Raw genomic sequence first — 23,771 nt, 5'->3', positions numbered from 1 at the left:
GATCTGCTACCAACAGCGACCTGCTGCTGTAATATTTAGGTGTATTAGTGTGTATAATTAAATCACAGTTTTCTCATTCTTTCCCTGGCTGTGTGTCCCTCAATATTCATTTCAAATAAACTGACTGGCAAGTGAAAATATCTGTACATATTACAAATGCAATCTATATTAATAAATAAATCAACAAATGTATGTATGTTTTCCTCTTATTAGTGGTTTATTGTAATTGATTATGCAAACTACTGCTCCACAATTAAATGACAATAAAATAGTTAAAATATAATCTACCAAAGAACACAAACATCTCAGAGTCTCTTCAGGAATGCAAACTTTATTCATATTTATTTGAACACTGCTTGTGTCAGAACAAATTTGGCACATGAGAATTCATTGGCTTTTTTCTTTTCACTACAGAATATTTTCTTTTTCCCCTGTTGACACTTTTGTGGTGAAAATACACAGAGGACATTCTGAAAAGAGGCAGGCAAATGCCCTTGCGGTCACAACAAACCCAAAATACACTTAAAGAGCCTACAGTATTTCATATCTGTCTCTTGTCTTTTTGTACTTCATTCATACGTAAATATGCATTCAATTTTTTTCAAATAGAAAAAATACATGACACTGTAAGACATTTTCAATTTCTTGACTGTGCTTTTCATGGGACTTTTTACATCTACTAGAAACGCAATACATGCTTTTATACACAAACATTTCCATGGACAACAACAAGGAGCAGGACCCGTTTGAGAGCGTGAAAGCTGAACAGCTATTAGAGTGATAGAGTGGAATGGGGAAGACAAAAGTAGGGGATGATTATGGGATGAGTATGGGGGGCAATTGTATATTTCATCCCAGTTTATTCTCTATTGGCTCAAAACGAACATCCCATGGACTATATTAAGTTAACTAAATATAATTCAGGCTTTTATCATTTCTGTTAGCTAAAAGTGTGATTTTGTGTCTGAACACACATTGAGCAGCACAGACGTCATCTTAGTCTTGTCAGATTTCTAATGGATGCTCACAGCTCACAGTTGCTTTTAAATCGTCCCCAATGTCAAATTTAGGATCATGCGATTTGCAATGTGGTACAGTTTTGCATGCCAACTAGCACAACAAACATAAAGAAAAATGATTTAAGAAAAAAAATAAATGTCCTGGTAGAAAATGACCAGTATCTTTCCCATTACGTTTACAAACATTACCTTCAACTTTAAAATGCAACACAATGCAATGTGTAATTCAAAATATAAGTGGTGCGTTATTAGAAGTGGATTTTTTACAGAAATATTACTGATTGTTTTAAATAGAATTTAGATGTAGACTGAATGTCCAAAATTAGTATTTTAAGTATGCACATCCAGGTGGATATCTAGGTGGACTGTAATACTAAAGCAGTGCTCTGAGAAAAACAACTTGGTGTTTCAGATTAATAAAAGACGTCAATTAATAAAAGAAGAATTAGAAGTCAACAAAGGCCACAACCCAAATTACCAGAGTGCTTCATACTGAGATGACAGTGATTTGATGTTCATATTCAAGAGGTCATCGGATATCTAAGGCTGATTAGAAGACAAGTATGAATACACAGGAGGTTACGATCCATGCAAACACACTCACAAACTCATTATATGGCAAGGTGGTCGAGTGCTTTTCAATGGCACTTGACTTTTTTTTTTAGAGACTAAATCATGAATTTCACAGTTATTTTATATGCAGTTTTGAGTACAGCGCATTAAAGAAAACTCCAAAAATTACCATTGGAAAAATAATCCTGAGATATTTGCGACACATATGAGGACAACAGAAACATGACAATGCAAATACAACAGGTCCTGCAGGTATTTTGTGTTTACTTTCACATAGACATTTCATACATTTAAAATTCTTACCGAATGTGCTCCAGTTTCGCAATCAAAAAACAAAACAGGTCACATTGGTCATCCCAATCACATTGCCGACATACAGCATACAAATTCAAACATATACAACACTCAGTAAAACATTAGAAAAAGAGAATGAGGTGATGTCCTAGATTGTTAATATTTACCACTGTCCATCTATCTTACACATACAGTCTGACATGAGTTTAGATCTACAATTATAACCCTCTGTGATGGTTCGTTGCAGGAGTTTGGTCTCCATTAAGGCAGAGAGAGAGAGAGAGAATCGGGTCCCCTGGTTTCTGGAGGTGATGAGCTCCAGGGCTTAGGGGTCAGAAGTGAGATCAACCCTAAATGGGTTGTGATCAGGCTTAGGGTCGACAAGTAGCATTAGGGGTGATCAAATTGGAGGACCAGAAGTTGGATCAAGGCACTGGTGTGGAACAGCCTGATGGTCCTAGCATTCACTGCAGAGTGATATTGAGCCATACAGCTTATCTGAGAATCACTGAGGCCACATGGCTTCTTGTCACAGCCTCATAGATCTCATCTGTGGCTCGGATTTGACTTCCTTTTCTGTGTGGAAGGAATTCAAAACACCCTCTTAGAAAACTTGCTTTTACTTTTTTTTTTTTTTTTGGAAATCCATTTTCATAATGATATTTAACGTGCAGAAGTGTTTAACACTTAGCTCTTTTAGCTATGCACAGAGGTTTACCTTTGCATTATGTAATTTAACATGAATTGATTATCTTGAATAAGCTCCTTTTTATAAATGTCATAAACAATAGGAGGATCAGTTCACACAAAAATGTAAATTCTTTCATCAGTAACTTATAAGATACAATAAGATACAATAATGCTATGGTTTAGCGCGAAAAAAACAAACAAAAAAAAAAAACAATAATAATGTTAATATAATGTCATATATTATGTCACATATACCCTAGCATTCAAAGTTTGGGGGTAGTAAATATTTATAAAAAAATACCTTTATTTAGCAAGGATGGATTAAATTGATAAAAAATTTATAATGTTACAAAAATGTTATATATCAAATGATCTTCAGAACTTCTATTTATAGTTTCCACAAAAACATTAAGCAGCACAAATGATTTCAATGTTTCTTGAGCAGCAAATCAGCATATCTGAATGATTTTCTGAAATGTGACACTTGATTCACATTGCGTACAAAAAGTATTCTTGTAGCTTTATAATGTTACGGTTGAACCACTGATGGCAGATGGATTTTTCAGGCAATGTTTTTTATACTTTTCTGGGCCTTGACAGTGTTAATTGTTTGGCAGTCAATGGGACAGTTACAAGCCTCCCGGTTTTCTTCCAAAATATCTTAAATTGTGTTCCGAAGACGAATGAAGCTTTTAGGGGTTTGGAACGACATGGGGGTAAGTGATTAATGGCCAAATTTTCATTTTGGGGTAGAGTAACCCTTTAAGACTGGAGTAATGACTGCTGAAAATAGCTTTGCCATGACAGGAATAAACTATTTTAAAATAGAGAACTACTAATTTGAATAATACTTCACAATATTACTGTTTTTACTGTATTTTTAATCAAATATGCAGCCTTGTTGAGTATACAAACTTTAATAATAGTTAATGCAGTATGAATTTACATGAACTAAGAAGACACCATAGCATAGCTCTATACATTATCAGTACAATGTCTTGACAAGAATTATGATAATATTAATTTAATTGAAAATATATAAAAAAAATTCAATTTCATACAGACAATAGCTTGAGTAGATCTTTTCTATGATTTTTAATTTCTAACATAAAATTCATTGTGATACACACTCACTGGCCACTTTATTAGGTACACCTTGCTAGTACCGGGTTGGACCCCCTTTTGCCTTCAGAACTGCCTTAATTCTTCGTGGCATAGATTCAACAAGGTGTTGGAAACATTCCTCAGAGATTTTGGTCCATATTGACATGATAGCATCATGCAGTTGCTGTAGATTTATCGGCTGCACATGCATGATACGAATCTCCTGTTCCACCACATCCCAAAGGTGCTCTATTGGATAGAGATCTGGTGACTATGGAGGCCATTTGAGTAAAGTGAACTCATTGTCATGTTCAAGAAACCAGTCTGAGATGATTTGAGCTTTGTGACATGGTGCATTATCCTGCTGGAAGTAGCCATCAGAAGATGGGTACACTGTAGTCATAAAGGGATGAACATGGTCAGCAACAATACTCAGGTAGGCTGTGGTGTTTAAACAATGCTCAATTGGTACTAAGGGGCCCAAAGTGTACCAAGAAAATATCCCCCACACCCATGGGGAAGTCGTGGCCTAATGGTTAGAGAGTCGGACTTGTAATCCGAAGGTTGCGGGTTCGAGTCTCCGGCCGGCAGGAATTGTAGGTGGGGGGAGTGAATGTCCAGCGCTCTCTCCACTCTCAATACTACGACTGAGGTGCCCTTGAGCAAGGCACCGAACCCCCAACTGCTCCCCGGGCGCTGCAGCATAAAATGGCTGCCCACTGCTCCGGGTGTATGTTCACGGTGTGTGTGTGTTCACTGCTGTGTGTGTGCACGTTGGATGGGTTAAATGCAGAGCACGAATTCCGAGTATGGGTCACCATACTTGGCTGAATGTCACTTCACTTTCACTTACACCACCACCACCTGCCTGAACCGTTGAGACAAGGCAGGATGGATCCATGCTTTCGTGTTCTTTACGCCAAATTCTGACCCTACCATCTGAATGTCGCTGCAGAAATCGAGACTCATCAGACCCGGCAACATTTTTCCAATCTTCTATTGTCCAATTTTGGTGAGCCTGTGCGAATTGTAGCATTCGTTTCCTGTTCTTAGCTGACAGGAGCGGCACCCGGTGTGGTCTGCTGCTGCTGTAGCCCATCTGCTTCAAGGTTTGACGTGTTGTGCGTTCAGAGATGGTATTCTGCATACCTTGGTTGTAACGAGTGGTTATTTGAGTTACTGTTACCTTTCTATCATCTCTAACCAGTCTGCCCATTCTCCTCTGACCTCTGACATCAACAAAGCATTTTCGTCCACACAACTGCCACTCACTGGATATTTTCTCTTTTTCGGACCATTCTCTGTAAACCCTAGAGGTGGTTGTGCGTGAAAATCCCTGTAGATCAGCAGTTTTTGAAATACTCAGACCAGCCCGTCTGGCACCAACAACCATTGCACGTTCAAAGTCCCTTAAATCCCATTTCTTCCCCATTCTGATGCTCGGTTTGAACTTCAGCAAGTCGTGTTCACCACATCTAGATGTCTAAATGCATTGAGTTGCTACCATGTGATTGGCTGATTAGCAATTTGTGTTACATAGCAATTGAACAGGTGTACCTAAGTGGCCGGTGAGTGTAAATTAGGGGTCATAAAGTAAAAAAAAAAAGTGAAGGTGACTGGTAAAATTTAATTTGGTGCAAGTTAATTTAATTTAATAATTTATGACATTATAAAAATACATTTTCACCTTTAAAAGTACATTTGAAAATAATGATTAAGTATTGGTCATATGGGACACTTTTAAAGACCCTGAAAGGGCAGCAGAAACATTCTACAAAACATCTTTTATGTTCCACATAAAAACGTCATCCTGGTTTTGAATGACATTAGGGTGAGTAAATAAAAACAGATTGTTCCTTTTTTGGTGAACTATACCTTTAATGTCAACACATAACACACTGTCTAGCTTTCTCATGTTTGGACATGAAATCTGCCCAACTGCACAAAAGAGTAATGAGAAAAGAGCTATCGAACAATGCTACAACATGCATCACTGACTAAAGAACCACTTCAGGCCTCAAACAAGCTGTTACCGTCTCCTTCTATTGGTAGATTAGTGTTTCAAACATCTGAACTGGAATAAGTAAGTTTGTCATTTGAAGCTGCAGCTAATGTGAAATAAAGGAATCAAGATGAATCATGGTCATATCAATGGCCAGCCCTAAAGAGAAACCCTGTTAATTAGCAGGAAGATTAAGCAGGAGATCATGAGGGAGGAAAAGAGATAATACAAGAGCTGATAAAAAAAATGTAAAAACTGTAACTTGAATGCAATGTAAGTCGCTTTGGATAAAAGCGTCTGCTAAATGCATAAATGTAAATGTAATACTGCTGGCCGAATCTATGTTTTTTTCTCTAATGGACCCTCTTCTCTTTTCTTTTCCCAGTGTCTCTACATGGTGCATTAAGTCTTGCACCTTTTCACTGGTTGCTCATTTCACCTTTATTTTGAAATCAAAATGTGTAATGTCACTTGGTGTGAAAACAGACCCCCCCCCCCAGCTTAACGACAGTAGAAGAAAAAAGGTGCTCTTTTCTCTGAACCACATTAAATTGTTGCCTCTGGTTGTTAGCAGGTTCAAACCACATGATCACACATACAGCACACAGGGTACTGTTCCTAAAGGGCATGTACACTCTAAAAAATGCTGGGTAAAATATGGACGAACCCACCGATTGGGTTGTTTAGACCCAGCGGTTGGGTTACTGCCCAGGCTGTTGGTTGAAAACAACCCAGCATGTGTTCTGTCCAATATTTACCCAGCACTGGGTTGTATTTAACCCAGCATTTTTTAGAATGTAGGATTTACGCATCTTTGTGTTTCTGAAAATTTCACTAATTCCATGGAGGGCATTGTAGCCTCTTTAGAGATATTTAAAGACATTTCACATTAAACAATACTGGGAGGATAATAACATTGGCTTTTCAAGACCATGATTCCTCAATCAAAGTTTGAGACTGTTGCTTTGACCTCAGAGATACTAGAGATACTACACTCTAAAAAATGCTGGGTTAAATACAACCCGGCGATTGGGTTGTTTTCAACTAACAGTTGGGTTAAACGTTTAACTCAACCTTCTGGGCAGTAATCCAACCACTGGGTCTAAACAACCCAATCGCTGGGGTTGTCCATATTTTACCCAGCACTAGGTTGTATTTAACCCAGCATTTATTTGAGTGTAGATACCTATACGCACTGAATGTACATTTGAATGGCTTGAAAGCAGGTTTTGCTTTAGATAAGCAACTAGACATGTAATATCAACCTTGTGAAATATTAGAGCAAATATAAAGCAGAACACAACTACAAAATTAACTATAGATTAACTATAGTTAATATATTAACTATTACTAACTAATATTACTGAATGTCTTTAGAATTTTATATTTTTATATTTTATATGTATTTTCAATAGCTGTGGTTACCGTCCAGGAACTCGAGCTGCGGCGTAACGCTATGGGAATGTCTTCAGCATGACCGCGCTCTGAACCACGTGTGTAATCTGTCCAATGAAAGGGCGAGACGTCATAGGCGGGTGACTTCACTGACCGGGAAGCATAAAAGCATGTGCGGTGGAACCGGCGTTTGCTTTTTGTCATTCAGCAACCGCCTCTTTGTCTGTGTGTATTGTCTTTGCATGTTGTGAGTCTTATTTAGTGTTGTCTGTCCCTTATAACACATTATAAGCTCCACAATAAAACATGTCTAAGAGTCCTCAGAAGTTGAAGCACATGGGCGACAGCAGATCACATTTCAGACCATGTGTTCCCCCTTGCAGACGCTACATCACTGTGGGGGATACTCACGATCTGTGTGTGGTCTGCTTGGGAGCAAGTCACGCAGAGTCGGCTCTCGAGGGAGCCTTCGCCAGCGTTCCCTGCAGTGCTGGTCCCGTTTCCGCCGAGGCGGAGCGGAGGCTGCACTCCTGGGGTTCGCAGATGGATCTGTTAGTGGGAATGGAGACGGGCCAGTCCCTATCTCCTTCCCCGCCTATCAGACCCAGCGGCCGCTCCCTAGGGAAGGGAGGAGGTTGAGGTGGAGAGCGTCGATGAGGCTTCGCACCCACAGTCATCCCAGTATGAGGAGCTCGTGGAGGTGGTTACTCGGGCGGTGGCCAAGTTAAACATCAGCTGGCCCGCCAAGACACCGACCGAACCGCAGAAAAGTAAACTAGATGAGAGGTTTCTGCATGTCAGGCCGCCACCTTCACGTCGGAGCCTGACGTTTTTTCCCGATCTCCACACTGAGGTGTCGATATCGTGGGATAAACCTTTCTCTGCCCGTCTCTTTATCCCCACCTCTGGTAATTACGGTAATGTGGTGGGGTTGAGTGAGCACGGATATAGAGCGATTGCCCAAGTGGAATAAACGCTTGTGAGCTATCTGTCCCCTCGCGCGGCATCGTCTCTAAAGGCTCCGTCCTTGACTACTAAGCCGCTGCGCACAACTTCAGCGCTGGTGGCAAGGGGTACGCAGCTGCAGGTCAGGCTGGTGCATGTCTGCACACCATGGCGGTGTTACAGGCGTACCAAGCCAACCTGCTTAAAGAGCTAAATGAGGGAGAGGAGCTCAGGCCTGAAGATATTACTGAGCTCCGTAAAACCGCTGATTTGTCTCTCCGCACCACCAAAAAGACCACCCGCGCCATCGGCAGGTCTATGGCAGCACTGGTGGCCGTGGAGAGACATTTGTGGTTGACCCTGTCCCATATGCAAGAGAAGGACATGGTCCTCCTCATGGATGCCCCGCTTGCGCCTTCTGGCCTGTTCGGCGACGCCGTCAATTCCATCGTCGACAGGTACCAGGAGGCTCGTAAACAGGCGGTGGCGTTTCAGCAGCGGTGGCGTTTCAGCAGCGGTGGCGTTCCCTCGCAGACCTCTAGCTCGGAGGGCTGCTGGGCAGGAGCAGCCCTCGCTGCGTGCCAGTTCCTCATATATGGAGGCACAAAAGCAGAGCGTTGCAACTCGCACTCCTCCGAGGTGGGGCTGTGGGGTGATTCCCACGTTGGTGGGCCCCGAGCAGGCTCTGGTCATGGAACAGGAAGTAGACACCCTCTTGAGGAAGGGGGCCATCGAGGTGGTCCCTCCTCATGAAAGAGAGTCCGGGTTCTACAGCCGGTACTTCATTGTTCCAAAGAAGGATGGAGGGTTGCGTCCCATTTTAGATCTGCGTCAGTTGAACCGCTCAGTCATACGACTGAAGTTCAGGATGTTCACTCTCAAACAGGTCGTGTCTCAGATCAAGTCCGAGGACTGGTTTGTCAAGACTGGTTTGATAGATCTAAAAGACGGATACTTCTACGTCTCCATCCTTCCCACTCACAGGAAGTTCCTGAGGTTTGCTTTTGGGGGCAAAGCATACCAATATTGGGTCCTTCCTTTCAGCCTTGCACTCTCACCCCGCACTTTTACGAAGTGTGTGGATGCTGCTCTGGCTCCCTTGCGACTCCAGGGCATCCGCATACACAACTATATCGACGATTGGTTGATTCTAGCTCAATCACAGCAAGTGGCGATTCGACATCGAGATGTCGTTCTCGCGCACATGAAAGTGCTGGGGTTGAGACTGAACGCCAAGAAAAGTGTGCTATCTCCAGCTCAGAGAACCACTTATCTAGGCGTGGTGTGGGAATCGACCACGATGCAGGCACGCATGTCTCCTGCTGAGTCGATCCTCACCTCAGTCAAGAGAGTGAAAGAAGGCCGGTTACTCACTGTCAAGCAGTTTCAGAAACTGCTGGGGCTGATGGTAGCTGCGTCCAACGTGATACCTTTTGGCCTGCTGTACATGAGACCCCTACAGCGGTGGCTCAAGACCAAGGCGTTCTCCCTGAGGGGAAACCCACTTTGCATGATCAAGGTCACGCGGCGATGCCTACGTGCCTTAGACATGTGGAGACAACCTTGGTTCTTGTCTCAGGGCCCGGTGTTGGGAGCTCCTTGTCGCCGCGTAATGCTAGCGACGGACGCATCCCTCACCGGTTGGGGAGCGGTCATGAGTGGCCACCCTGCCCGCGGTCTGTGGAGTGGTCGCCATCTCACATGGCACATCAATTGTCTGGAGATACTGGCCGTGTTTGGAGCACTCAAACACTTTCTCCCAGACCTAAGAGATCACCATGTGTTGGTGTGCACCGACAACACAGCGGTGGTCTCTTACATCAACCACCAGGGAGGTCTGCGTTCGCGCCCCTTGTACAAGCTGGCGCACCAGATCCTTGTGTGGTCCCAGGGCAGACTTCGCTCGCTGAGAGCTGTTTGCATGCCTGGGTATCTCAATATGGGAGCAGACATCCTGTCGAGGCAGGGGCTGAGGCATGGGGAATGGATGCTTCACCCCGAGGTGGTGAAGCAGATATGGAGAGTGTTTGGCCAGGCACAGGTGGACCTCTTTGCGACTCAGGAGACAGTGCAATGTCCCCTCTGGTTCTCTCTAGTTCCTCCAGCACCTCTGGAACTGGATGCTATGGTACAGACTTGGCCGAGGCTTCACCTGTACGCCTTTCCCCCGATCGCTCTGGTCCTGGGAGTTCTGGCGAGAGTGCGCCGGGACGAGGTCAGTGTACTATTGGTAGCGCCATTCTGGCCGGGCTGAGTATGGTTCTCGGACCTGATTTCTCTCCTCGATGGCTCTCCATGGGAGATTCCCGTCAGGAGAGATCTCCTCTCACAGGCAGGGGGCACTATCATTTACCCCCGCCCGGAGCTGTGGAGGCTGTGGGTGTGGCCTCTGAGGGGGCGCAGCTCATAGCTTCCGGTCTCTCAACCGAAGTTGCTGAGACCATCCTCCAATCCAGAGCTCCCTCTATGAGGAAACTGTACGCCCTGAAGTGGAAACTTTTCACTTCATGGTGCGGAGACCACCACCTTGACCCAGTTAACTGCCCGATTGGTACAGTGCTGGAGTTCCTGCAGGCATGTTTCTCCGCAGGGGTAACCCACTCCACCCTGAAGGTTTACGTGGTGGCTTTATCGGCCTACCACGCCCTTCTTGATGGCCAAACAGTGGTTACACGCACCCCCTGGTTACACGTTTCCTCCGCGGTGCGCTGAGGCCTCCAGTATTATCCCGTGTCCCTACATGGGACCTGGCTGTGGTTTTAGAAGCTCTCTGTAAACCTCCATTTGAGCCCATTGAGGAGATCTCTGATCATCTGCTTACTATCAAGACTACCTTCCTTTTGGCGATATCTTCTCTTAAGAGAGTTGGGGATTTACAGGCCCTGTCAGTGGCCCCTTCATATCTCGACTTTGCGCCCGGTCTGGCCAAAGCATTCCTCTACCCTCGAGCGGGTTATGTCCCTAAAGTCCCCTCTTCTATACCACGGCCTGTCATGCTGCAGGCCTTCAGAACCTCCTCCCTTCGGGGAGCCCGACCAACAGAAGCTTAATTGTATGTGTCCAGTGCGAGCACTGGATGCATACGTCCACAGAGCTGCCCTGTGGAGAAGGACGGAACGCTGCGGGTTGGTCCACGCCTCTGACTTTCGTCAGGTTCTATGGCCTTGATTTGCAGACCACTCCAGGCTCGTCCGTTCTCTTACCCTCGTCGTGCTCCTGAGGGATACACACAGGGCAGGGATTTGGAAGTCTGGTGGCGTGGGCATCTCGTTCCCCTAGCGTTTCGACGCAGCTCGAGTTCCTGGAAGGGAACGTCTCAGGTTACGTATGTAACCCTGGTTCCCTGGAGATAATGAGACGCTGCGTCTCGAGGCCATACTTCCGGCATCCCTGTGAGTGGTTGCTTCATTCCTAGAAGCAAACGCCGGTTCCACCGCACGTGCTTTTATGCTTCCCGGTCGGTGACGTCACCCACCTACGACGTCTCGCCCTTTCATTGGATAGATTACACACATGGTTCAGAGCGTGGTCACGCTGAAGATGTTCCCCTAGCGTTTTGACGCAGCGTCTCATTCCCATCATGGAACCAGGGTTACATAAGTAACCTGAGACGTTTTCAATAAGTGTAGCAGCCTCAGCTTTTCACACGTTACTTATGGTGCGTTCAAGTCATGTCAGATACATCGTATTTACGTTGAATGCACATGAACGCCACCACAAAGTGATTATTATGAGTGGGAAACAAAATTTTGTATCAGTAAAGTTGTTGAAATTAAAAGAATTATATTTTTTTGTAATGTACAATAAAACTATATAAATTACATATAAAAAAATTATATTATTGTATAATTAAAATAGAATATATAATTATTCAGTTTATCACCTTCATAAATTAAATAAAAACAGAAAAAAAGAAAAAAACACAATGATGCACATTCTTCACTCATCATTTTGTAGATGTAGAGTTTAAAAAAATCGTTGAATTTTATGTGGAAAAATTAAATCGTCATCTTGTTCCGACCAAAGTGACTTGAATGCACCCGACTTCGTAATAACGACTTGTCAACAAGTATGAACGTCCCAGGAGGACTTGAACGCAGCATGAACATGAAATTAAAAAAAAGGTTAAAGGTTAAATTCGATTTCACATCAGTGACAAAACATGAAAACCTCAGAACAAGAAACATGGCACAACATGTTCTGACATGCTATATTCAAACTAAATACAGAAGGCCAGGAGAAGATTTAGCAGTCTGTTCCTCACAAAGCTAATATATGGCTTTAAAAGATATGGATTCTAATTCACAAGTACTATGGACCACTCTTATAGTGCTTTTTTTGTCTTATTTGCTGTCTCTGCTATTAAAACAAGCCTTCTTGACATTCTACACTGCTTTTAGGTATGCTCCATGGAAAAAAGTAAGTCTAACAGGTTTAGAATGAGTATTAAATGTTATGTGTGTTCATACCTGATGACAGACTTCTGATAGGAGGAGCAGGCAGCTTTCTCCTCTGATGGCGAGATGAGTCCAGCGTCTGGGGCTGATGCAGGAAAAACATTAAATCACTAATATTCTAAACCCATTAACTAAATTTGAATGTGTCTTTAAAGTTCAAAAAGTGTAACGTTGATGAAACTCACCATAGGTTTAGATTTGTTCTTGGAAAACCGTGTGCATGCAGATACATTTAGACCTGCAGTTTTGAGGGCTGATATTCTTGCCTCAATATCTGAGATCTGCAGAGAACAGATAAACTTCTGAACTTACACTTGAATAGTTTGATACTGTATCAATGGCATATTTAGGAACGGTCTGTATTATGTCACATGCAAGCACACACCTGGAGCTCGGACTGCTGCACCTGGGCGGCAGCAGTGGCCACCTGATCTTCCAGGAAGGCCAGTTCAGTCTCTGTGGTGGAGCTGCTGATGCTGCGAGCACAGTCTTCTAAGTCACTCAGTGCCCCCTCTAGGCTGTATACAGCACCTGCAGCCAAATACACCTGCACACAGTTCACAAGACCACAAAATTAGATCAGAGAGACATCAGAATGTCTCAGATGAAAAGGGAGAATTGCATGACACACAAATGCTAACACCAAGATTTTTCAATGTGAGGTCCAGGGAGTGTTTTAACAATATAAGTCTCTATGCACTTTATTTTTTTTTTTAAACATTTTTTTATTTTATATATATATATATATAAATTTAACACATCCTTGCTAAATAAAGGAATTAATTTCTTAAAAAAATTAATAAAAATACTGACCCCAAATTTTTGAACAGTAGTGTCTCTTGTTACAAAGGATTTCTATTTTGAATAAGTGCTGCTTCTTTTAAACTTTTTTTATCAAAAGAATCCTGAAAAAGTATCACAGGTTCAAAAAAATAAATAAATAAATTAAGCAACAAAAATTGTTTCCAACACTGATAATAAATCATCACATTAGAATAATTTCTGAAGGATCAGATGACACTAAAGACTGAAATGGCAGATGAAAATTCAGCTTTGCATCATAGGAATTAATTATTTTAAATAGAAAACCATTGTAGCCTATTTAAACAATAATAATAATATTTCACAATTTTGCAGTTTTTTTTCTGAAATTTTGATCAAATAAATGCAGCTTTGATGAGCATAAAAACTTCTAAAAAAAACATTTAAAATTGTATTGATCCCAAAACTTTGAACGGCAGTGAATAAATATATTTCCAATTCTTATTGTTATAAAACCAAAATATTAAAACCAAAAAAATATTTAATAATATGTAATCTATTATCATATAGTCTAATGTAAATAATACACAATGTAATAAAATAAAAATAATAAATAGCGTACCTGTTCTGTAACAATATTTATACTTTTTATGAATTTAAATATTAATTTAACATTATTATGAATTTAACTGAAAATCTTTCTATTCAGGTTTACCTGTACTCCCAGGGAAGAAAAACAGCGAAATTAAATAAAAAATATTTTCCAGATTATATTTTAATAATTTGTTTTGGCTTATAAAACTTACTGTACAGATAAAAGAATATGTATCTGTACAGTAAGTTTCAATGGTTATAATTTAAAAAAAAGTATCAAAAACAACATTAACATTTTCTATTAATGATCCTTACATTTTCCTCCATGTTAGTGAGGTGCTGGTCCAGCTTCCTGTTGCCTAGGCCTTCCCGGGATATGGGTGTGCTAGCCGGAGAAGACTCATGACCTTTGCCTTCTGCCTCGCCAAGTAATTCTTCTGTGGCATTCAGAACCTTCAGAACCTCCGTGGTGATGCTGCATAAAGATGCAGCGGAGTACTTCTGCTCCATATACATGAGAGAACACATAAAACAGATGAGAAAACCACTGATAAATAGATGGAATTCAAAAAAACTGACGGAATTCAAATGCATATCAGGTGCTCTTGAAACAAATTTCATTTGTTTCATAAAACCATTCATTAATAAAAGAATAACAACAAATATTTCAAAAATTGAAATGTTGGGTAGATCACAACTTCCTCGTCGCTAAGATCTCACTCTTAATTAAGCTGGGATGGGTTGCTCGTCATGCTCAACCTGTTGGATCAATGAATAGAATAAGAAGATTATGGGAGAAGAAGAGTGTGAAGTGAATGTACATGGATGAGAGATGCTTGAACATCTCACATTATCTTAAAATGAGTAACACACATCCATCAACATACACAAATGAAATGAAAATGAATACTCTGTCATTATTAAATCACCCTCATGTTGTTCAAAACCCATATTTAGTACAATATACTTTATCAGTGGGACATAGAAAAAATGGACAGCGTCCAGGTTTGTAAGGACATGAGGGTAATAAAATAAAGACAGAATATTCATTTTTGACTGAACTATTTCTAAAAGAGATAACGGGTCAAGACACTTTGTGCCAGAAACTCTCACTCTAACACCAGAGCGCACGTCATCGTAAGAATATGAAGGACGTGGATGAGAAGTACATTTGTTCTTGTCAATAAGTTTTTCAAAGTGTAACAGGCATCATAGTTCATTTAGAGTACTAAGCCATCAATATGAGACGTACATGTTGATGTGCGTGCTTGTGTTTGTAAGACAGTAAGCACACATGCGAGAGGGTAATATGATGAGATAAAATGACTTTTCAAGATGAGAAAGTGAGAATGAAAGAGACAGGAAGAAAGAGCGGAGCAGTGTGATTCAGTAATGAATACTTGAGGAATCAATTAATGGTTGGGTTGGTTTATGCTTTGATCACAGAAATAATTGATTCAAACTCAGTCCTCAGAGCATGAGTGGCTCGAGCTCTGAAAGGGTCGTGTGTGTAAAAGTGGACCTGTATAGTGAGGGAACATGTAGAAAACAGATAGGTGTACAGAGCTGAATAAATCTAACACCCAATGGAAATTTTAAAGATACTCAAAGACCACATTCACACTATACTGAAATGTTAAAATTGAATAAAACGTAGGGCACGTTTATAATGTATTGATGCTTGTCTAAAAGGGGAATTTGGTAGGGAAAACTGGTGTCTTATTAGGCTAAATGTTATAGCAATACACACAAATCTCATGTTCTTTAGACATGTTAGACAACTATTTTGAGAAGACAATAATGTAACACAAAATTGACATAACTGTGGCATGAGAAAAATCTGTACAGGTTTTTGGCAGGATGTGTCCTTATACTACAGTATATGCAACAATTTTGATTTGTTGCTGAATTGCTAAATATTGTAAACGATCTAAGTTCAATTATTTTAATATTACATTTTTAAAGTAACATTCAGCTGTGTCCCACAATTTTCAATCAACATTATTACTGCATAATGAAAAAATTATAAAATTGTGACACCACTGAATCTAGTTGCTTAAGTTAACCAAAATATAACATATTCCATACATTTACAAACCTTAAGCCAGCGTCATCCCATTTACTGAGTGACATCTTAATTTGAATTAAATCAGCATTCATATTATGATTCCCATTCTACCATGTTTTATTTTATTACAAGCTTTACCTATAAATTCATGAATATGTTTATAGAAATTTTGATGTTTAATTCTTATTGTTGGACAATCATATAATTCAAGGTTATACATAATATTTAGACATGTCTCATAAGTACGTAACAGGTTTGAAAACAAATATGCGAATATATGCTTCCATTCAAGTTTGGGGTCAGTAACACATGATGATCAAACGATGATGATCAAAAATGACAGACAATGTTACAAATCATTTGAAATAAATGCTGTTCTTTCAAACTTTACATTCATCAAAGAATTCTGAAAAAGTATCAAGGCTTTCATTTCAATATTAAGCAGCACAATTGATTTTAACAGTGATAATAAGAAGAAATGTTTATTGAGATAATTAGCATATTAGAATGATTTCTGAAGGATCATGTGACACTGAAAACAAGAGTAATGACTGCTGAAAACTCAGCCATCACAGGAATAAATTACATTTTAAAATATATTAAATTATAAAACAGTTATTTTAAACAACATCATGTTCTGCTCTCAATATCACCACCAGTAAGAGAAATCTGGAAGATTTTCCTCCATTGTGTCTGACTCTAACAGACTCTACAATGATATGAGCAGGTTCTGAGGCCAGAGTATGAATGGACTACATGATTCAGGAGGCATCTGTCCAGCTCTACTGCGTCTTCTCATCATGATGTATCTCACCTGCTGTAAGAGAGAGGTGAGTAACTGAAGCCTCTGCTGTAGGGCACGGTCACTCAGACCCTCCCGAACCAACAGGAAGGGGTGGAAAGAAAGAGAGAAACAGACACAAAGAGAGAGATCGGACATAAAGACACATGAGAGGAAAAGATAGAAACATACAGAAAAGGTAGTGGAAAGAAAGATACAAGAAATTAAAGACAAACAATTAAAGGGATAGTTCACCCCAAAATGAAAATTCTGTCATCACTTACCTCATGCCATTCCAAACCTGTATGACTTTCTTTTTTTTCATGGAACACATTAGAAGCCCAGAGGATTGTACTGGATGCTGTTCTGCACTTCCAAAAGGATGCAAATACACCACAACTGTTTCAAAATGTGGTCAATGCACCTTGTGCACAATATTCAATATAAGTCATATGTTATTTTAAATTTTCATTATTCCCCTTCGGTAAGCTGGATCATTAAATCAGTGAGCTGAACTCAAGGACCATAATTAGTCAGATATAAGTTTTAAGTTTTTTTTTTATTTTTTATTAAGAAATTAAGGTTGTGTGCTCTTCTTCTTCCTAAAAAAACAAACAAAAAAAAAAAAAAAAAAACATTTTCAGCGAACAGTTCTTAAAAGAATCTTTTTTCCTAATGGAACCACATTTTTAAGCAAGTCATAAAGAGCATGGATAACAGTCACCAACGTTTTTTTTGTGTATTGTGTATGTAATCATATTGGTTTGGAAGGACACAAGGGTCAGTATATGATGAAATAACATTTTTGGTTTAACTATTCCTTTAATATAATGGACAAGAAGCCAGCTGGAAATGAAAAGACAGGACCAGATGCAAGGTGAAGAGGATCCATAGAGGAAGACAGTGCTGCTCTTATTGTGTGCATTCCCTTGTCGGCATCCTACAGATGTTCTCAAAACATCTAGAGAGGTTCTATATTCATTTCTGCAGACTGGTTCATGCGTCACACATTGCCTCATGCACAAACAAGTCTGAAGTGGCAACACGGAATTGAGCTTTCATCAGATGTGTTTTTCTGTGTGCTCTTGATCATGGCTTCTCATCACCAAGATCTTCATTCTGAGTTCGATCAGTAAAATAAATGCAAGTTTGAGGGTCTGAAAGAGTGCCGGAAGGAAATAGAGGAGCAGGCATCTTCTTGTATAAGACACCACATAATTTACACAAGTAGGACATCAATATCCTTTGATATCCCTGGAACCACATTCAACCAATCTCTAGCCTCTGGTTTTAGGTGTAGGGTTGAAATTGGTAGACAGGAATGTAGATTTAGGATCAACGAAGGATATTGATCCACAAACTCATCCCACTTTTGTAATGACATTACGTCTCAGCTTAACATCTGAGTGCAGTTAATATTTTAGATTGGATAAAGGAAAGTTGGATGCATAATATCACTAGACATTCACATCAGAGAGTGAACTGGGACTCTATTCCAAACCGCAGTGAACCGACTATATGCTCTTACAAATATACCGTTGCCTGTACCACAATCCTGTTTGCATAAAATGATAATACCCTGTTTTTTTTTTAATAAAACCATACAATTGTACCATTTTACAGTATATTTAAATGATAGGGTACAATGGATAAAAGCACATCTTAAGAAAAAATTGCTTTTTTCACCTCTCCCATAGTGTATGACAGAAAAAAAAAAAGAAATTATATATATAGTATCTCACAGAAGTGAGTACACCCCTTACATTTTTGTAAATATATTATTATATCTTTTCATATGACAACACTGAAGAAATGACACTTTGCTACAATGTAAAGTAGTGAGTGTACAGCTTGTATAACAGTGTAAATTTGCTGTCCCTTCAAAATAACTCAACACACAGCCATTAATGTCTAAACCGCCGGACACAAAAGTGAGTACACCCCTAAGTGAAAATGTCCAAATTGGGCCCAATTAGTTATTTTCTCTCCCCGGTGTCATGTGACTCGTTAGTGTTACAAGGTCTCAGGTGTGAATGGGGAGCAGGTGTGTTAAAAGCAGTTATTGTAAATGAAATGATCACAGATAATAATTTGGATGTACTCTGCCTGACTGAAACCTGGCTGAAACCAAATGAATATTTCGGTCTAAATGAGTCTACTCCACCAAGCTACTGTTATAAACATGAGCCCCGTCAGACTGGTCGTGGTGGAGGTGTGGCAACAATATATAGTGATATTCTCAATGTTACTCAGAGAACAGGATACAGGAGGTTTAACTCATTCGAAATACTTCTGCTTAATGTTACACTGTTAGATATGCAAAAGAAATCTCTCTTATCTCTTGCTCTGGCTACTGTGTATAGACCGCCAGGGCCATATACAGATTTCTTAAAAGAATTAGCAGATTTCCTCTCAGATCTGTTGGTTAATGTTGATAAAGTACTAATTGTCGGAGATTTTAACATTCACGTTGATAATACAAATGATGCGTTAGGACTTGCGTTTACTGACCTAATAAACTCTTTTGGAGTCAAGCAAAACGTCACCGGGCCCACACATCGTTTTAATCATACACTAGATTTAATTATATCGCATGGAATTGATCTTACCGATAGAGATATCGTACCTCAAAGTGATGATGTTACTGATAATGTCCTTGTATCGTACATGCTGCGTATTACTGATATTAATTATATGGCTCCGTGTTATCGTCCGGGCAGAACTATTGTTCCAGCCACCAAAGACAGATTCACAAATAACCTGCCTGATTTATCTCAACTGCTCTGTGTACCCATAAATACACATGAACTAGACAAAATGACTAGCAACATGGGCACTATCTTCTCTAATACATTAGAAGCTGTTGCCCCCCTCAAATTGAAAAAGGTTAGAGAAAAACGTACTGCGCCATGGTACAACAATTATACCCATTCTCTCAAGAAAGAAACTCATAAGCTTGAGCGCAAATGGAGAAAAACTAACTTAGAAGTTTTTAGAATTGCGTGGAAAAACAGTATGTCCAGCTATAGACAGGCTCTAAAAGCTGCCAGGGTAGAGCACAGTGCACAGTGGCTAGATTAACAAATAAACACACGCCACCCGATCTAAATATTCCCTCACAGTTTAATAGTAATGACTTTACGAATTTCTTTACTGATAAAATAGATGACATCAGAAATACAATATCAAATGTAGATTCTACTGCGTCTAGTATTTCAGCTTCATTCATCGCACCCAAAGAAAAACTGCAGTGCTTTACAACTTTAGGACAGGAAGAGCTAAATAAACTTATCAGTGCATCTAAACCAACAACGTGTTTATTAGATCCTGTACCCACTAAACTAATGAAAGAGTTGTTACCTGTAGCAGACCTCTTCTCAATATTATTAACTCATCGTTATCTTTAGGTCACGTCCCAAAACCATTCAAGCTGGCGGTTATTAAGCCTCTTATTAAGAAACCACAACTAGATTCTAATGAACTGGCAAATTAGTAAAGTGCAGTTTACTAAATTACAGACCCATTTCAAAGACCCTCTTCTCAATATTATTAACTCATCGTTATCTTTAGGTCACGTCCCAAAACCATTCAAGCTGGCGGTTATTAAGCCTCTTATTAAGAAACCACAACTAGATTCTAATGAACTGGCAAATTAGTAAAGTGCAGTTTACTAAATTACAGACCCATTTCAAATCTTCCGTTTATGTCTAAAATTTTAGAAAAAGTTGTGTCTGCTCAATTGTGCTCCTTCTTGCAAAAAAATGATCTCTATGAAGAATTTCAGTCAGGTTTCAGGCCTCACCATAGTACAGAAACTGCACTTGTTAAAATTACAAATGACTTACTACTTGCTTCAGATCAAGGCTGCATCTCATTGCTAGTATTACTTGATCTTAGTGCTGCGTTCGACACTATAGACCATGACACACTCATAGATCGATTACAAAACTATACTGGTATTCAAGGGCAGGCTTTAAGATGGTTTAGATCCTGCCTGTCCGATCGCTACCACTTTGTTCATTTAAATGGGGAGTCATCTCAGTTATCACCAGTAAAGTATGGAGTACCACAAGGATCTGTCCTAGGTCCTCTGCTATTTTCGATATACATGTTGCCTCTTGGTAATATTATTAGAAAATACGGAATTAGTTTTCATTGTTATGCTGATGATACTCAACTATATATCTCAACAAGACCAGATGAAACTTCTAAACTATATAAACTAATAGATTGTGTAAAAAATGTAAAAGATTGGATGACCAATAATTTCCTCCTATTAAATTCAGATAAGACAGAGATATTACTTATTGGACCAAAAAACAGTACACAGAATCTCTTGGATTACAATTTGCAACTAGACGGATGTACTGTTACGTCCTCTAAAGTCAAAAATCTGGGTGTTATATTAGACAGCAACTTGTCCTTTGAAAATCATATTTCCCATGTTACAAAAACAGCATTCTTCCATCTTAGAAACATTGCCAAGCTTCGAAACATGCTACCTGTTTCTGATGCAGAAAAGCTAGGTCATGCATTCATGACCTCTAGACTGGACTATTGTAATGCACTGCTAGGTGGTTGTCCTGCATCTTCAATAAAACAAGCTACAGATAGTCCAAAATGCAGCGGCTAGAGTTCTTACCAGGTCAAGAAAATATGATCATATTACTCCAATTTTAAAGTCTCTGCACTGGCTACCTATTCAGTTCTGTATCATTTACAAAATATTATTACTTGCCTATAAGGCCCTAGATGGTTTAGCTCCAGCGTACCTAACTCGTCTTCTACCACGCTACAATCCAACCCGCTCCCTAAGGTCGCAAAACTCTGGACTTTTGGTAGTACCTAGGATAGCAAAGTCCACTAAAGGAGGTAGAGCTTTTTCACATTTGGGTCCCAAACTCTGGAATAGCCTTCCTGATAACGTTCGGGGTTTAGACACACACTCTCTGTTTAAATCTAGATTAAACACACATCTCTTTAGCCAAGCATTCACATAATGCATCTTATAATCTTGTACTGCAGTTATATCTGATCAAATGTACATTTATTATTATTCTTTAGCTTGGGTTGAACAAATAATTTTTGTTTAGATGGAACAGCAGCTACACTAATTATGTTTCTGCCACGAGATTAACATCCCGTGGTAACTAGGAATGACAGAAGCTTCAGTCTGGATCCAACCCTTAAAGGTGCCATAGAATGAAAAACTGTCTTTACCCTGGCATATTTAAATAATAACAGTTCTGTACATGGAAATGACATACAGTGAGCCTCAAACACCATAGTTTCCTCCTTCATATGTAAATCTCGTGATTAAAAAAGACCACTGAAAAACAGGCGAATCAGAACATAACACCGACTGTGACGCAACAGTCGGGATCACTACGCCCCCAACATTTGCATAAACCCACACTTGTTCTAAGCCGGCCGAACCATCAGAAGCTCTGCAGGTATTGTACATAAACAAGCGCGGACAACAGCGAAAATAACAAAATAAATGTTATGTTCCAGGCCGTGCAGGGGGTGTGAAGTGCAGGAATGGGTTGGTGTCTGTATTCAGAAAGGCACAGAAAGCAAATAACGCGAGCCACTAAAGGGACATGGTTAGCTCCTTGCTAGCGGTAGCCTGTGACAGTACATAAGATTTCACTCTCAGTAAGGAGAGATGAGGATGATGGCGAATGACTTACAGATCCTGAGCACCACTGACAAGCATCTGATCTTGTGAAATGTGTGGTAAGTACTGTTGCTCCATAATGTAAACATAGTTTGTGTGATCGCGTCTCTTGAAAGTGAACTATAACGCTATCGATGGATCGTTCAAAAGCAGTTTCAATGCCTCGCATATTAATAACGGCTCCCTGATGCCCGCGTTTTATATACAGTATAATTACCCGACGATATAGCTGCGAGAGAAAGTATTTAAATATATATTTTCCTCCCTGTGCTTCCTTCTTGCTGATGAGCCGTACTGTGAAACAGCCAATCAGAGCAGAGCTCATTATTATTCATGACCCTGCCAAATAAGCCAATAACAGACCGTTTCATTCTAGGGAGAAATCCTAGGGTTGTAAATGCACATGTAAAATCGTTTCTGGAGATTTTTTTCCCTTACCTAAGCCACATACCTTCTGTGTAGATATCAGAGAACAATTTAAAATACTGTATCAATGCATTCTATGGCACCTTTAAATGATCTGAGATGACCGAACACCTGAGAAAAGATAATGCCAACCCCTCAGAGGACCTCAGAGGATGCCAATGCTCAGACAACATACAGAATTATTTTGCCATAAGTCAAACATATTAAGGTTCTGCAATATATAAATATATTGTGGAAACTTCAATTCCTGTAGAGCTGCTTTGCAAAGATTTATATAGTAAAAAGCGCTATACAAATAAACTTGAATTGAATTGACAAATCTTTAAACATAGTTCCTCTTAAAAAAATAAAAATAAAGAATATAGAAATATAACAAATAAAAAAAAATACTTTTTCTTTTATTTAAAATTTTAAAACTAAGTGTTAAATAAAAGGAAACCCTTATTTTTAAAAATTTTATGGTTTAATAAAAATTAAGAAATGTCATTGTAACAAAGTTCGTAGGTCGGGAAGAAGGAAGCGGGAACCGGCAAACATTCACACATTTAATAATCAAAATAAACAAACATAAAAGTACAGCGGCAGCCCCTCACGGACGACTGCCGCACACAAAACACAAAATAAAATCCAGGCCTGGTCCTCTCTCGTCTTCCACTGTCGTCACTCCTCCTTTTATCCTTCGGGAGCTCCACCATGGGACTCGAGACCGGTGAGTGTCGCAAGTGTCGCTCATTATCATTAACTCCACGGACACACTGCTGGTTGGTCCTCAACCAGCTGAGAGGCTCTCACTCGCGGTGCCATGCGATGGTACTGGACCTCTTTGGTGGACGGCTCGACGCTCCGCCTCCTGGCGGACGGCGATGGCTCCTCCGGTCGAGGGCAGCCGGCAGCGAGTCCCCCACTCCCTGCTCCTCCCCAACATGGCGGATGGCAGCAGGCTACGGCCACATGGCGAATGGCGCCGACTCCTCTGCTCCC

The 23,771-nt window shown here is 40.2% G+C and overlaps 1 protein-coding gene across 1 annotated transcript in view; it reads right to left on the bottom strand.

The window, feature by feature from the left end:
• Positions 1-12,468: 12,468 nt before the first annotated feature.
• Positions 12,469-23,771, bottom strand: part of LOC306863270 (rab effector MyRIP-like) — a gene marked incomplete at its 3' end in the record, with an annotated part of 208,655 nt that continues 197,352 nt past the window's right edge. Inside the window, exons 12-15 of the mRNA XM_079406513.1 lie at positions 14,151-14,336; positions 12,865-13,026; positions 12,665-12,760; positions 12,469-12,564 (exon numbers count right to left, since the gene is read on the bottom strand). Of these exons, the coding sequence (XP_079262639.1) occupies positions 12,469-12,564; positions 12,665-12,760; positions 12,865-13,026; positions 14,151-14,336 (540 nt within the window). The remainder of the gene's footprint in view (positions 12,565-12,664; positions 12,761-12,864; positions 13,027-14,150; positions 14,337-23,771) is intronic.

Source organism: Barbus barbus (assembly GCF_936440315.1).
Source record: "Barbus barbus genome assembly, chromosome: 44".
In the NCBI taxonomy this organism is placed as follows: domain Eukaryota; kingdom Metazoa; phylum Chordata; class Actinopteri; order Cypriniformes; family Cyprinidae; genus Barbus; species Barbus barbus.
Note: the sequence above shows the minus strand (reverse complement) of the source record. Positions and strands in the feature narration are given on the sequence as shown.